Here is a 17,009-nt window from a genome sequence, read left to right as displayed (position 1 = left end):
GAGTGAATTGTGATATGTTTGTGTTGTGTGGTGTATCTCCCACCTCGTTACAATGACGATCAATATTTTAATGTATTCGTCATCATCCTCATCATCACTTCAGCCTATGGCAGTCCACTGCTGTACATAGGCCTCCCCAAGTTCGCGCCAGACATTCCAGTTTTCCGCAATCTTCAATCCAGCCTACACCGGCAATCTTACGTAGATACGTAGATCGTCGGTCCAACGTATTAACTTGCATTGAAAACGCAGCTAATAAATTAAAAAAAATAAAAAATAATAAAAATCCGTCTCTTGATATAAATGTTCTTCTAATGGGTTATTTTAATTTAAATTCTTGTAGTGCATATATCAAAATGCAATTTAACATGTTTTCAAAATTTTGTAATGCCATGGCTAGACCTCATATCGAGTGACGTAGATTCTTGCGAAATGGTGTCCAAATTAGTGACAGTCCTCTAGTACCCCTAGATAGTTATCACCCTGCTTTAGAAATATCCGTAAGCTTTTCTCATTGCCCGGGGCAGGGTCCTAAGCTTTTCAATATTTTTGCACCTTCGGAGTGGAATTGGAGGAAGGCTGATTACCAATCAGTATATGTTGCTTTAATTAATCTTGATTGGGCTGATATTTGCGAATTAGTTGACGTCAATGTGATAGTTACTATGTTTTGTTCTAAATTTAGATTTCCGTTCCAGTGCCATCGGCAAAAAAGTTGTCGTTTCATCCGTAAAAATGTTACCCTCATGCGCCTAAAGAAGTTTCGCTTCAATAAAATTTTCCACTTGAAAAAATTTAAATAAGAAGGTCAATTATTTATCTGCTGATCTGCTAATAACGAAATCGTATCAAGAACATTTAAATGTTATTCAAAATAAAATAATTCACGAATCTACAAAATTTTGGAAATATATAAAAGACAAGAAAAGGAGCAGGAATCGTACTAAATCGTATATATATGAAAATACAGGAGTCACTTGACAATTATTATTGGCTGCTGCGTTTGCTAGGTACTTTAGGTCTGTATATGTATGATCATGAAGATCGAGAGCCATATTTAAACCCTGCTATAAACCCCGATAAAATGCTATAAACAAGGGAGCATAGATAGTAGTATTATATATATACTTAACTGAGGTAGGGCACAGCAGGAATTTCCTGCTCAAAATATGGAGCAGCCCGACTGGGGTAGTACCTCGACTTTACAGAAGATCACAGCAAAATAATACTGTTTTCAAGCAGTATTGTGTTCCTGTTTGTGAGTAAGGTGACCAGAGCTCCTGGGGGGATTGGGGATTGGGTCGGCAACGCGCTTGCGATGCTTCTGGTGTTGCAGGTGTCTATAAGCTACGGTAATCGCTTACCATCAGGTGAGCCGTACGCTTGTTTGCCGACCTAGTGACATAAAAAAAACTTGCCCAGATAGCTCACTGGATAAAAGATGTTTGGTTATCCTTCACTTGAAACCTGATGAATACCAAAATCACAATTATTAACGTTAATTGAATTTTTAATATATAATAATGGTATAATTTATAAAACAGCTTTGATTAATTGATTGGTTTGATGGTTTTCAGTTGTGCCAGTGGACACGTTTGATTCCGCTAATGCCACGTAGAGTGAGAATAACACAGCTTTATCACTCTACAGTCATTTGGATTTATCAGTATGACAATTTACTGACGTACATGTCGACTGTGTGTACATATGATGAAACAAGGATGAAACGAATATTATTGTTGGACATTGTAAAATCTCTCTTAGGATCGCATTGACTGACATTGAGTGGCAAGTAGACACGGAACAAGGATGTGAGCTGAGTCAGATCTGTCACGGAACGTATCATAGTTCACATAATAGTTGTTTATCACAACTGTTAAAGAATTTCGCTATTAATGAAAAAGTCTAGAATTAAAACTTCTTTGTTTCCAAAATTCACAATATTACTCGTAAACTATTTAGGATGCGATTATTAAGTACCTATATGCATAATGATATCAATTTAATTTCTTTAAATTTGTTCTAATATTATGTATATATAATAAACAGTGAATCGCTGATATGTGTGTACACGCACACCTTTCAAACGACTGCTACTAGATAATTATTATTTATTCATGCGTTCGTTGTTCTCAGAACAAGATTTGTGCAAAAACGATATTATTTAAAATATATCTATATAGCGCTACGAAGTTCATCCGGTTAGTAAGAGATAGGTAATTCAATTTTGTAACTGAAAAATCAATTTTAATGATGATTTCTTAAGCAATTTGAATGTTAATAGCTTGTAGATTGGTGGTGGTTTTTTTAGCATTAATTAAAAATAGAATCGTGCTATATTTCCTTAAGTTAAGATCTTCAAGGTAACGTACTTACCTATATCAAGTCTTATCGCAATTTCAATTAGGAATCATGTCTATTATTTTCGTGTTACTCATCGTGTGAAAAAATTATAGGTATTAAATGATTACATGTTAAAAAAAAGTGACCGAATTGCTTAATATCAAGCTAATCTATATATTAATACACGAAGCAAAAACTTCGTACCTACCCCTTTTTAAGAAAATTACGCGGACAGATCATAAAGAAGAAAAAAAAAAAACTATAACTTTGTAAAATAAAAATAAAAATCTAAAACAGGTCTAAAAGCCTGAGGTACTAAGCGGGCGTTGGACTTCTTATTGTTAACAAAAACATAAAACATACTAATTTTATTTGTATTACTCGTATTATATTCAACATTTTTCTGTTCAAAAAACTCGGGAGCCGGTTTAGATCCGGGAAATTTATATTAGAATAGGTTTCGTCATAATGTGGTGTATTGTCATACTCTGCTGTAACTCTTATTAATAATCATACTTTTATGTTTGTCCGTTTTGTTTGTGTAGGTATTCATTCAAATTTTGGATTTTAAATATGTAACTTAGGTTTATCTCTTTTACATATCTTTAATTTGATTTTTCAAATCCCTATTAGTATTAATTATATAATTTCAAAAAAAAATCATACTAAATTTAATAAGCTACAAAATGTATAAAAATCATTTATTTCATACATTAACTTACATCTATCTCACAAAAAATGTATCACAAGTACATATGTATGTAATTATATTTAAGTCTTATTCCATCATCAAATAACAAACATTTATCTGAATTGTTTCCATTATTTTTGTTTCTCGGATTAATACCTTTTATCTTCCATAACCTGAAAAAAAATAATAAATTGGATTCAGTTGAAAGAAATAAGATATTCTAAGTTGCCTTCATAAATAAAATGATAAAAAAAACTTGTCTTCAAAATCCTGAGAGTTTATAAAATATCTTAACCATTATTTCATAATTATTGTCAAAGTTTAATCGAATATTGGATATACGAAGATACGCTAAAGCTCATCGTTATTATTGTACGTTAATAAATAAAACCTTTGAATTTAACCTCTAATTATTTTATAAATTACAATTTAACGTTATAATACAAAATTATTATTATAAAATACAATTTTATTAAATATATATAGCTTTTAAAAAAAAGATAACGAAAAACCCAAATAAATGTTATTTTAGTATATGTATATCTATTAATTACCTCCTTTAACGGAAGCTCCTGAAGACGAATGAGCTGTAGCCGAGCTACTGGCGAAACTATTTCCTGTTCCAAAACTTCCAGCACTTGCGCCAGCTATACTTTTAGCAGCTGCCGCGGCGCCAGCTGCATCACCCGTATTGTCTGAGCCATGAGTTTGTGACGTACCTAAACTATTGCTAGAGGCAAAGTTATGACCTAGCCCCGAGTTGTAGTTACCACAACCACTATTGCATCCACTTGCTTCTCTACCTTGATTAGAACTAAATGTATTGGAACTCGCAAAAGCTATAGCATTCGCCTGCGCTGCAGCATTAGCCTGTCCTCCAGCGCTTGTCTGTACTCCAGTACCCTCTACTCCAGAATTTACCGTATCTTTAGAATCATCGAAATGTTTGTTTTTCGAATCGTTACCAACGTTGGTATGACCATAACTATTAAATTTATCTCTTGCACTAACTTCGAAATGTTCACTTTTGGACTGCCTATCATTGTCAAAGGGTTTTAAAAATCCAGATGGACCGCCAAACCCTCCAGAGTAAGCAACAGCTTTAGCATCAGCAGCAGCACTCGAAGTAGTTGAAATTCCATCTGTACCGTGATGGGTACCAATAGCTTTAGGAACGTTTTTTCCATGACAATTTGTGGATGTACAAGAAGTAGGAGCATGAGTATTTGAAGCTACAACGGGTAATTTAGCTGGTAAATTATATTCATTGGGTTTTAAAAGACCCGTAGGCCCACCAAAACCACCCGTGTAGACAGGTGATTTATCTTTTTCATTTACCGGTTTAGGTAAATTTGGCTGTCCAGCTTGCAAAACAGAAGTTGGTATATGTGTTTGGGCAAAGTTTCCATTATTTGTAGGATTATTATAAATAGGAGGAACGAGGCTATTGCTGGGTTTCAATGTGCCATGACTACTTAATCCACCGATATTATTTGTATGTGGTAAATTATTATTATAAGCTGGTGCATGACCGTGATTCGGTTTTGATACAAAATGTGTTCCAGTTCCAAAACTTGTGTCAAATGATCCTGCCGGTCCACCGAATCCTCCGGTATACACAGGAACACTTTGAGTTGTAGAGCCTACATCTGAATGGGGTTTAGATGTTCCAATAGAACTATGAGAAGGTTTATATCCGAAATGCTCATCTATTGATCCAGTAGGTTTGCTAAATCCTCCAGTATAAGTTGGTGCGTTTACATCGAATTGGGGATTAGGAGATCCCGTGGAATCATGAGATGGGGTATACCCGACGTTTCCATCTACTGATCCCGTAGGCTTACTAAATCCACCGGTATAAGTTGGAGCACTTACATCAAAATTAGGCTTAGTAGATTCTGCAGAACCATAGGACGGAGTGTATCCAACGTTCCCATCTACTGATCCGATTGGCTTACTAAATGATCCAGTATCAATTGGAGCGCTTGCATCGAATTGAGGCTTAGAAGATCCTGTAGAACCATGAGACGGAGTATACCCAACGTTTCCATTTACTGATCCCGTGGGCTTACTAAATCCGCCAGTATAAGTCGGAGCGCTTGCGCCGAATTGAGGCTTAGAAGATCCTGTAGAACCATGAGACGGAGTATACCCAACGTTCCCATCTACTAAAGCCGTGGGCCTACTAAATCCGCCAGTATAAGTTGGAGCACTTGCGTCGAATTGAGGCTTAAAAGATGCTGTAGAATCATGAGACGGAGCAAATCCAATGTTCCCATTTACTGAACCTGTGGGCTTACTAAATCCGCCAGTATAAGTTGGAGCGCTTGCGTCGAATTGAGGCTTTGAAGATCCTGTAGAACCATGAGACGGAGTATATCCAATGTTCCCATCTACTGATCCCGTGGGCTTGCTAAATCCTCCAGTATAAGTTGGAGCACTTAGGTCGAATTGAGGTTTAGAAGATCCTGTAGAACCATGAGACGGAGTATACCCAACGTTCCCATCTACGGAACCCGTGGGCTTATTTAATCCTCCAGTATAAGTTGGAAAGCTGACACCAAAATGAGGCTTAGATGCTCCAGTAGTATCATAAGACGGAGTGTATCCAACATTACCGTGTATCGATCCTTTTGGTTTTGTAAATCCTCCGGTGTACGTAGGTAAATTTTGATTGTCAGAAACAAAACCAGTCTTAGAGTTATCGTCTAACTTTTTATTAAAGGGCGGTACTCCTGTATTAGAAGTTGACGAATCAAAGTGTGAAGGGTATCCTGCAACGCTACTACCAGTAGCAGGTTTATAAGAACAAGCAGGTGAGTTGCACAATATGGGCTTTTTAGACGAGTCTTGATAGGAAGGTACGTCGGTATTTAGTTTCTGTTGGTCTGGTTTACAATTGTAGCCAGTACAACTTGGAGATATATCTGGCGCCACGAGAACTTGTGATGGATAAACTCCTTGGGTGTAGGATGATGGTTGTGATGAAACTGACGGCGTGTCCGTTGGTGAAATATCAGAAGAGCAGCCTGCAGAACCACAGTTGCTTAAAGAGTTAGTACCAGTTGGTAAATTATATAAATTTCCGGTAGGATTAATACTAGTATCAGATTGAGAAACAGTTGAACTTGGACCAAGAATAGGAACGTTATAGCTTGTTGGTAACTTTCCAGTACTAGAATCTGGTCCACCGGGGGCGATGATGCAATTATGGCTTGTACAAGTCGGGCCAAGGTTAGGAGCACTTAATTCTGTAGCAGGCGTAGGTACTGCCTGTGCTCTGTTTGTGGAAGGCGAGAGAGGAATAAATATATCATGTTCATCCGATGTTGGATGTTTCACTCCTTTCTTGTCATTACTATTCAAGTTGCCTTTGGAACTATCATGTTGCGGTGCTGTCGGAAAACAATTTCCCGAATCGCACTTAAATGAATCGAAACTATTTTGAGAATTTCTATTTTGTGAACCTGCGTTACATTGTCCCAACGCACAATTACTTTCTTCCTTATCATTATTATTTTTATGATGTAGTCCATTAGATGTATCTTGTTGATTACCGGGTAAGCCACATATACCTAACGAGCATTTATTGGCAGTTATATTCAAACTATTACATTTTTTGCCGTTACAAGGTGCGCTCTCTTCATTACCTGAGTAACTATTAGATGCTGCAGTACTACCAGCTCCAGTTAAAGCGCCACCGTTATTCTTGATTTCATTTCCATGTGAACCGTTCAATGTAGGAGGAACAGAATTTCCTCCATTTTTGCAATTATTAAATGGACATCTAAATCCTGTAATTCCGTTGGTACCACTAAAACTGAAGGAGCTAGAACTGGAACTTGCGCTTGCACTTGATGAAGCAAAACTTGATGATGACGACTTCGAAAAACTACCGGAAAATCCGCCACTGGGTATACTCAATGGGATAGCAGGGAGACCCTCAAAGGCACCTGCCGCAGCGTTTGCTTCCGCTAAAAAAAATATATAATCTATTATAATCTGTACAAATAACATGCTTAATAAAAAATAAAGCTTTTAAATATTTATATAGCCAGTATATAATTGTACAATAGGGAATAATATAAAATATTAATATATTGTCGCATTATTACGTATGTGTAGTGATCGCGTTGTTTGGTTGTATTGTTGTTGGGTATATTATATATATTATCGATTTATGGCTCTTATCATTAGGCCATCGACTTATCGCGAAATCTCAAAAACCGCTGGAGGGCATACTTAGCAGAGAGATAAGTGATAGTTAGTAGACCTTCTCTAAGAACGGGTTTCGCGACAAGGGTCGCATTATAGACGTCTAAGGGATGTCGAAAGATTGTATAAAAGTCATTATTTTTTTACGCCACAATCATGAAAATTTCTAGAGAGTTATTTTATAGCTGGTAGAGGTCCACTAAGAGCCGATCACGGGACTAGGGCCACATTAATAAGGGCTGTCGAAAAATTTTAGTTTCTCATTTTTGTACTGTGAACTTAAAATTTGATAATTTGGTATTGAACAGTTTGAACACATCCACCCATAACGGATTTTAAGACAGCGTTGCAGTAAAAAGGTCTAAAGGGCTTTCGAACATTTTTTTAAAATATTATATTTTTTTACTACAAGCTTTAAATTTGGCAAGGATAGTTAATAGTTTGTAGACATCCTCTAAAAAAGAATTTTCCGATTAGGGCCACATTAACGAAGTCTAAGGGCATTAACGAGTTTTTTATTTTTATATTAACAACATCCACAGGTTCGTAGTTGCCCTGCCATTTATACTACACAATTAATCCCGCCCCTGCTTCGCATGGGTATTTAACATAGCTTTTACAATATTTTTTCTTCCCTCATTTTTTAGAAAATATATTATAGCCTATGTCACCTGCGGGTAGTGTACCTTCCCAACAGTGAATTTTTCAAATCGGTTCAGTAGTTTCGGAGCTTATTCAATGCAAACAAACTATCAAATCTTTCGTCTTTATAATATTAGTATAGATAAAATATTTATTTTATTATCGGCGTGCGTTTTTTTCAGCAGTTTAACTTCAGACTAGCAGTTCTAAAACTGTCTAGAATTGCTAGGTTGGTCCGACACTGACAACTTTGTGTTGTTGTAAATATACTTATATTAGGTATTTACCTATGAAATTGCCGTTTCGTCATACTTCTCATTCAATACTAAAAAACAACGTCTTCATTTCAATACTAAAAAATCGCTTAGGCCTCGAATTTCAAATTATTTTTATTTTAAAAATATAAAATTTGTTTTTTATAATTAGTCATTTGTTTAATGTAACTATTTGTTGTTTAAGTATGTATTTGTTGTTATATGTAACGTACTACCCGTTATTGATTTGCTCGCTTTCGTTCTGGAAATTTTGACCTAAGAAATGAACCACGCGGTCGGCCGAAAATGTTGGTCGATAATGACAAATTAAAGGCGATTGTGGAGGCTGATGATTCTCAAACTACAGCTGAATTAGCAGCAGCTTTCGAAGTTAGCACTAAAACAATATCGGTCCATTTGTGTCAAATTTGTAAGGTAAAGAAGCTCGACAAATGGGTGCCTCACGAATTGAATGAATGCCAGCGCGAAATACACGTTACTTGTGACGAAAAATGGATTCTGTTCGACAATCGCAAGCGCACAGCTAGTTGGTTAGATCCTGGTTCAGTACTTAAGCAATGCCCTAAACGAAAAATGACCTATAAGAAAGTCATGGTAACTGTTGGGTGGTCTAGCGCTAGTGTAGTTCATCACAGCTTCTTACTAAACGCCATGAGCACTGCAGATGTGTACTGTGAATAACTAAACACAATAATGGGGAAGCTCACAGGTCTGCTTTGGTCAATCGCTCGTCCCCGCTGCTCCTGCACGACAACGCGCGACCTAATACTACACAGGAGACGGTCTCCAAGTTACAAGAGCTGGGGTTGGAGGTTCTCCGTCATCCACCGTACTCATCAGATCTTACCCCTGCAAACTTCCACTTTTTCCAAAATTTGGATAACTTTTTGGCGAGAAAAAATTCAATACCCGAGAGGCAGTACAAAATGCCTTTGAAGAGTTTGTTGTCTCCCGTCCAGCAGAGTTTGTCAAGAAGGGCATCAATAAGTTACCACTACGTTGGTAAAAATGCATTGATTCAATGGGCATAATAAAAATTAAAAATATAGAAAAAAAGTACGTTAACCTATTATTTATCATTACATAATATAAAAAAGTCGCTTCCCGCTTTCTGTATCTTTAGATCTTTAAAAGTACACAACAGATTTTGATGCGGTTTTCTTTAGTAAATAGAGTGATTCCAGAGGAAGGTTTATATGTATATAATAAATGCATAATATATTAAAGCATCACTGATAACTTTAGAGGTTTCTAATGTGATGTCTGAAATAAACACATTTTTTTGCGCTTACATTTCATATATTTATTTTATATTTACTATCAGCAATGCACCCATGCGAAGCCGGGGCGGGTCGCTAGTATATAAAAATGAATATTTATCTGTATGTCCTCCAGAATCGTAAACTATGCATTTGATCATGTCATGATATGAGCGTAGCAACGCGCGCAGGGTACAGTTAGATATATACCTAACTAGCTCCTGCGCGCGACTACGTCCGCGTGGAACAGAGGCGCGCGCAATACTTGATCATTATTTTGCTGCGATGTTATTTTAAAACGGCGATATCTCCTGAGATACTCATTGAAATCGAATTATGTAAAAGGCTATTATGTTTTAAATTAAATACTTGTGATGAATGACGTATTTATTTAGATAAGGATTAATATCATGTTTATAAAAACATCTTCGCAAATAATGCATTATTTTAGAACGAACTTGGTTAGCATAAAAAAGGTAATAGTGAGCCAACCTTAAAAGATAGATATATGCTGTCGCGGACTTTTTTTTAGAACTTTTAAAGAGGATTCTGTCATACATGATTTTTGCGAAACTTTAGCAGTTTTCACAGCGCACGCAGCGGAAGCTCTCGAAAGTGAAAAAAAACAGCCGATTTTGAAACATTTATCATTGGAGCTCCGTTCCTTTTGGTCTTAGCGTGATGATATATAGCCTATAACCTTCCCCGATAAATGGGCTATCTAACACTTAAATAATTTTTCAAATCGGACCAGTAGTTTCTGAGATTACCGCGTTCAAACAAACAAACAAACAAACAAACTCTTCAGCTTTATAATATTAGTATAGATAATACATGAGATTTTAAAATAACATGGTTATTTTGCTATCCAGTTTTATTTATTTATTTATTCAGAAAACCAACAGCTTCTTATATACTATTCTTATCATAAAGCATATAGTTAACAATAATCAAGCCAATAACAGGTTTCCCTAAAGATAACAAATTGATATTATAGAGATATCGTTGACAAAAAAGAAAACAACAGTCACAATCAGTACATTCTAATACACAAAAAATGCTTATAAGAGAATTTCTATGTTGAGATGAAGTTATCTAATACTTAACAATATACATATATAAATACATAGTAAAAGAGGCATATATAAAGAGAGCTACACATCATACATATACAGATACATAATATATACTTATATTTATACATTTTTACGGTGACTCAGATAGTATTTTTATTATATTGGTTTTAAATATCCTTTTAGACTTTGTGAAGATGTCGACGTTTTTAAATAATGTGTTATACGTATGAGGGAGTCTCAGTAACAGCGAGTTTTTTAAATAATTCGAATAATGTTGAGGAACTTCTAACAGTCATGTATTACGGGTACGATATTTAGGAACTCGGACCGGTCTCTGCTCCAACGAAAGCATTTCATGTTCCGCGCAACCATCTTCATAACTCTCACAAAATTTACAGTTTTAAATAATAACACGTTTATTTTATTTTAATTTATCGACATAATATAATATTATTAACAAATTTAGTAGTCGACTAAGAACGAATCTTGTGACAGAGCCGCATTAAAAAGGTCTTCGAAAGATTTTATAAAAGTCATTAATTTTTTATGCTACGAACTGAAATTTGTCTCAGATGTAGCAGTTAGTAAAATTTCGCTAAGAACAGTTTTTAGGGTTCCATACCCAAAGGGTAAAACGGGATCCTATTACTAAGACTTCGTTTTTATAGATAATGGTACGGAACCCTTCGTACGCGATTCCGACTCTCACTTGGCCGGTTTTTTTAAGTAAGCACTATTGATTAAAAATGAATAAATAAATATACATTTCAGCATTAGTGCAGTCTTAAAGACATGAAATAGAGATTGGAAGTGAAAATGAGAAATTCGTCATTTTTGAAGCTGAAAACATCAAATTTTAGATCTGGACTACTTATAAAAAATGAGTGAACACGTATTTCAGTTAGAAGCTTTAAACTATTTTCATAGACGTTTCATTGAAATTGAGGGAAAATCACTCATGTTTTGCACAAATAAGTATTATTTGAACCTTTATTTTTAAAGCCGGTTAGGTATTGTATAAAAATAAATAAATAATCACACACTATCACAGCACTGGTTTGTGGCTGTTGTGCTGGCGGTTGTGGGTTTGATCCCCGTACATGAAAAACATTTGTATTGGCCATACAGATGTTTGACGTGGTCTGGGTGTTTGTGCAGTTTGTGGGTCTCCGCACCGTGCCTCGGAGAGCGCGTTAAGCCGTCGGTCCCGGTTGTTATCATGAACACCTGATAGCGATCGTTACTCGTAGTAGGGAATATATCCGCCAACCCGCATTTGAACAGCGTGGTGGATTAAGCTCTGATCCTTCTCCTACATGGGGAAAGAGGTCTATGCCCAGAAGTGGGATATTACAGGCTGAAACGTAGGAGAATAAATAAAAGATAAATTTAAGAACGCTGTAATAATCCAACAGTCTGTTAGTGACAGCTGATAAAGGCTACTTCTGGTATGAAGAGTTAGTGGAGCTTAAACCGCAAGACTGTTTCCAGTAGTTTTGAGAAAATGGTTTTAAAAAATTACAAGGGGGTATTCAAAGCACAATTACGAAACAAGAAATACTTAAAAGTTTAAAATTAAAAATGTTAAGGTAATTTTTATAACTTCATTAAAAAAGTCTATAGATTTTTTTTATATCATGTGATATTATTTGTTTATATACTTACATTACAGTTATAAAAACAACAACATAAGTGATACAATTTGAGGATAACGTTATCAAATGTTTGAACAATAAAATTGTCGTGTACTTTTTATTTTAAGCTTTCTTAACTTTTGAAATAAAGTATGGCTTCGTATGGTGAAAATTTAATCTAAATTATGTCAAATTAAAAAGCTTCCTCAAGATATAATCAATATTTACTAAACATGATTTTAATTCTAAATAAGGTTTAGGATTTACAAGAGTTTGTTTTCTATCAACTAATCTGCACATAAAACATATATAAAACATGTTATCTGTTATTTAAATTTCATAAAAAAACTTTGTTATATTATTTGATGCATTAATAATAAAATAAATAAATAAATATGATCTTGTTTATGAAAAATATATCACAGCGCGAATTTCATAGCTTTTTATCGAATTCAGTTTAAGGCAAAAAGTATAAACTCACTAACTCATCAAAAAATTTACAATTTTATAGAGATTACTCATTTTCAAAATACCGACCTTTGGCCACTGCTCCACTTTTCACTCCATATCCATGTGGTGTCCCCGCCACAGAGGTCACTAGGGCTAGTGCAAATACACACAAGAGCTCCATCTCGGCGAAGCTTACCGGTCACAATGTTATTGTTATGCCGATGCTCAGGCTTTATAAAGCGATACACAAATAGACAGTTGTATATTAAACAAAAAACCTGTTAGTGTTTACTGCGAATTTGAATTTGTGCTCGTGTAGGTAGGCTGACGTAGTTTCCCGTATTCATTATTCAACTACTTTAAAGCGCTTTAACATTGGAGCACGGAGATATGAGGCGGACCTTACCAAAACTTATTACTCACATCACATTTTAATATTCTCTCGAAGCTGAGTCGCTTGTTGGAAAATACTTTGTGCTATTCATATACAGACTCGCAACAAGAATCATACCGGTATAATAATGGTGATGTTTGTTTACGTGATTGAGTTACAGACACTAATCAATTGAGTACATTTGCCATCTAAGTCCTCATTTATACATTTTTTTTTTACGTGGAAAAAATCCTCATGGACGGGTGATGTCCCTCCGCCACAGGGTTCCGGCGCGGGGCCACCGGAGTGGTGTGTCAGACTCCTACTGACTAAAAACCGCCACGTGTGAGCAGACCTCCGTCTGAGTGAGTGGGGCGAGATGAGGTCGCGTTAGCATGCACCACCTCGCCCCGGAAGTCCTCATTTATACCTAATTCAACTTACATTACTTTTAACACATTTTTTACATTTTTGCTTATATATTTATCTATATATAAATTATACGACAAAAAATTTAAAAAGCTAGTCGCAAGTTCCTGTATCTACAGAGTCACATATTCCTATACCTATCTCGTGTAAAGAAAGTTAAGTGAAGAAACAAGCTGTGTGTAGCGTACCTGTCGTTAGGTTTTTTTAAGATGAGAAGATCTGGTACATTCCAACCCTTTGAAAATGTAATATTATAACACTTAATAATTAAGAATATTATACATTTTTTTGTAAAATGACAATATGTTAGACCGTTGGTGCAGTTTGTAGTGGAACAGCTTTCTAGTCGGTAAGTTGTAGGTTCGATTCCCGCCTGAGACTGGATGTAACATTTGGATTTCTATATAAATATGTGTACCTGCGACCTCTGTCTGTCCATATTTTTTACACGATAAGTAATCACAAATATATCATATACTTTTTTTATACATTTTATCATAACCTTTTGCGAAACACGATGCATCTTATGGTATAACTATTATTCCGTTCGGTTTAGTAGTTTTCGCAGTATAACCGAACAAAAAAACCGACTCTCCATTTATTCGTGTAGATAGATTATTTTATATATTTACCAAAATTAAAAAAAAAAAAAATATACCTAGCAGTCGGCTGTTAGCACACAAGCACTAAGTTGCTTACCTTAGTAACAGACGACCGCGTGTGAATATTGTAAAATATTATAAGATACTAAGCTGGGCCCGCGATTTCATCCGCATTGATTTGAAGTAAAAAAAATAGCCTACCTTCTTCTTAAAGTATACCTAACCTTCTTTTGTAAATAGTTCAAATTTTTTAGTTGTTGATGCCGGTAGAACAAGCAATCTATAAAATGATGTATAATTTATGTGGAGTAATTGTGAGGTTTTTTCTAAAAAAGGAGGCAAACATTTTAGCCTTAGCTTATTAATATATATGATGAAAGTGCTTTTGAAGTTTACTTTAAATAAAGAAATAGTTAATTTTGATTTTGAATAACTTAAAAAACTTTGACATCCAGTCTAACAAATGGTAATTTAAAGCTGCTTACAGGATAGGACCGTAAAAACAGGCAACAGCCTACACGCAGATAAATGAAACTTAAAAATGTGATATAACTTCCCTGTAGCAATGAAAGACAATACATAAAATATCAGGAAATATCGCGACATACACATTTAACACTGTCTGAATAAATGAATTAGCCTTTTCTGAAAAAGGTCACCTCATCAATCAAGTACAATATTCTGCTGAACTTCTGAAAACTTGACCACCGAGGGTGAGTCTCGGCACACTCGTCTCCCGGCTTGGATGGGTGTGTGATGTTGATCGTACGGAGATCCAGATGGTGAGGGTTTGGCGCCGAGACGTGGGAGGTTTGTGTAGAGAGTATTTTTAAGCAAAATAAATTATTTATTTAAATCCTTTTTATTTAAACACTATTAAAAAGAAAAACGTTTAGATTTTTTTTTTTTTGGTGATTTGAAATATTCAATACTTAATTAAAAAATTTAAAGGAAACCAGATCGGTGCAACAAAAAATAAATTAGAGCATCACTATGAAGGATCCCCCTTGCTTTAATGTATTACAACAATAAAGAAATAAAAATATGTCAGTGATCGCGACCCTTCTGCGGTCGTTATTATAATTATTATTATTGTATTAATTCTAGGCGCAATTTAACATCGTGATTTATGAGATAATCACTATTATTAAATTAATCACATATTTTTATTTTTCAGATTTCAACCCATGTCAAAGTAGTTTATAATATGTCTTTAAGGAACAATTAATTAAATCAATAAGGTCAATATGTACTCGAAAAGCAATGCGACACCTCGTGCTAATCTATAAATGTCTATATAGCCTATTGTAGGTACATATTTTCTGTAAATCTTCACACCACAATTTGAAAAATAAGTGTCACCTTTTTAGTAAGATCTATTTAATTAGGGTTCACCTGCAGTTTTATACAACAAACTCATGTGATAACCACATTTTACATATCACTTGGACTATCTGAAACCTTTTTTATAAGTAGGTATGTAAAAAACCCTTTCAGCTCTACGGATATACATAAGTATATTTCTAGTTCAATACAGGTGACGGCGTTGGCGCAGTGGTTAAAACTAACCAGGGTTTCCCAATGTTTGTATAGACATGTTCGTTCTGTTCTTGACATTTGAGATTATGTTGAAGTATTTCTGGATCCTCGATTCGCCGGATTCTCATCCTACTAGAATCTTCAATTTGAGAGATTTAATTTATAATTACGTACATTCTGGTAATAACCATATTTTATTTAAATAAAAAGTTTTAGTCTCGAAGTGTTTTTGGATAAAGAAGGAACCTCGATCTTTAGCATACTATTTGTAAGACAACATATTAAGTAGGTAATTAAGTTGTATTTCATATTTTGCGGCTATAATTACTTTTGCATACTCACCCCTGAACCCTATCCAAGTTGTGTTATGTAAACATACATTCTTGTATTCGTACCACCTTACTTCGTACTACCTTATTATTTGGCGTACTGTGTCCTTGGTTATTTATATCCGGCAAGTAAAATTAAACAAAATACAAATATTTTATTTATCGATTATTTAAATATAATCGTGTCATTATATAATATATGCAGAATATGTGTTAGTGATTTTAAACGGAACAACGTATTACCTATAACATCCGATGAGACGCGTGTGCAGTAACATATATGTCGTGAGACCGTAGCGAGTTTATAAAAAAATACATTAGATGCATATGTACCTACATCCGGGTAGCACATCGCTTTAGTCTTCACATTCCACTACATAATACTAAAAGATACATCATGAACCTGATGTTCACTTAAAGCCTTAAACGGTTTGATTGCTATAAAATATTGGCTCAATTTTCCACTTAATATCATTTATGAGTAATATTTTTATTTGGTTAGGAAAATACATAGCAAATTTAATGACGTATAATAACAATGATTACTTACGGAGCACGATTTAGTATGTACGTTCGTTTTAGAGGTCAAGGATCCGTAACTATTTGCCTCGTTATAGGACATGACAATATTAATGCTGTAATTTAACAACATATATCTTTTTGCCTTGAAGGATGAATAATAATAGCATCGAAATTCTTCAATGATACTGTGGGATATAAATATCAGATATGATGTTATTTTCCTCTATATTTCTTCTTAAAGATATTTCGGAGAACATAATACAAGGTCGTTTATTACTCACTAATAGAAAGGATTGCACGATTCTAAATTACATGAACTGATTATCAATAACCACAAAACAATTCGATTAAGCCCTTACTGAGACTAAAATATGAATGGCAAAATTAAGCTTTTCCTCATACATTATCACCAACGCAGGCATTTTGTGAACTATAACAGCACCATATTCTTCAGCTTCCGAGCCCACAAAATCAGTAAAGTAAAGCGAAAAAGAAGGTGGTGTCAGAATTAGATTATTACTGTCTGTGAAGTACAACTTGAGGAATACCGAAAAAATTTAATACATGCATCACAGGTCCCCTAAATAACAATAAAGCCCACTGACGTAGATATATCGTCATTATCAGATT

General features: G+C 34.8%; 1 protein-coding gene across 1 annotated transcript; it reads right to left on the bottom strand.

Annotated features, from left to right (window-relative positions):
• Positions 1-3,018: 3,018 nt before the first annotated feature.
• On the bottom strand, positions 3,019-12,815 carry LOC123656693 (sericin 1-like). The gene is made up of 3 exons (XM_045592356.1): positions 12,673-12,815; positions 3,589-7,008; positions 3,019-3,207 (listed from the first exon to the last, which is right to left on the bottom strand). The coding sequence occupies exons 1-3, from the start codon at positions 12,764-12,766 to the stop codon at positions 3,194-3,196; spliced, it is 3,528 nt and encodes a 1,175-aa protein (XP_045448312.1). The 5' UTR covers positions 12,767-12,815; the 3' UTR covers positions 3,019-3,193.
• Positions 12,816-17,009: the final 4,194 nt, after the last annotated feature.

The sequence above is a fragment of the Melitaea cinxia genome, chromosome 1, assembly GCF_905220565.1.
Source record: "Melitaea cinxia chromosome 1, ilMelCinx1.1, whole genome shotgun sequence".
Taxonomy (NCBI): Eukaryota; Metazoa; Arthropoda; class Insecta; order Lepidoptera; family Nymphalidae; genus Melitaea; species Melitaea cinxia.
The sequence above is the reverse complement of the archived record's forward strand: the minus strand, read 5'-3'. Positions and strand labels throughout refer to the sequence as shown.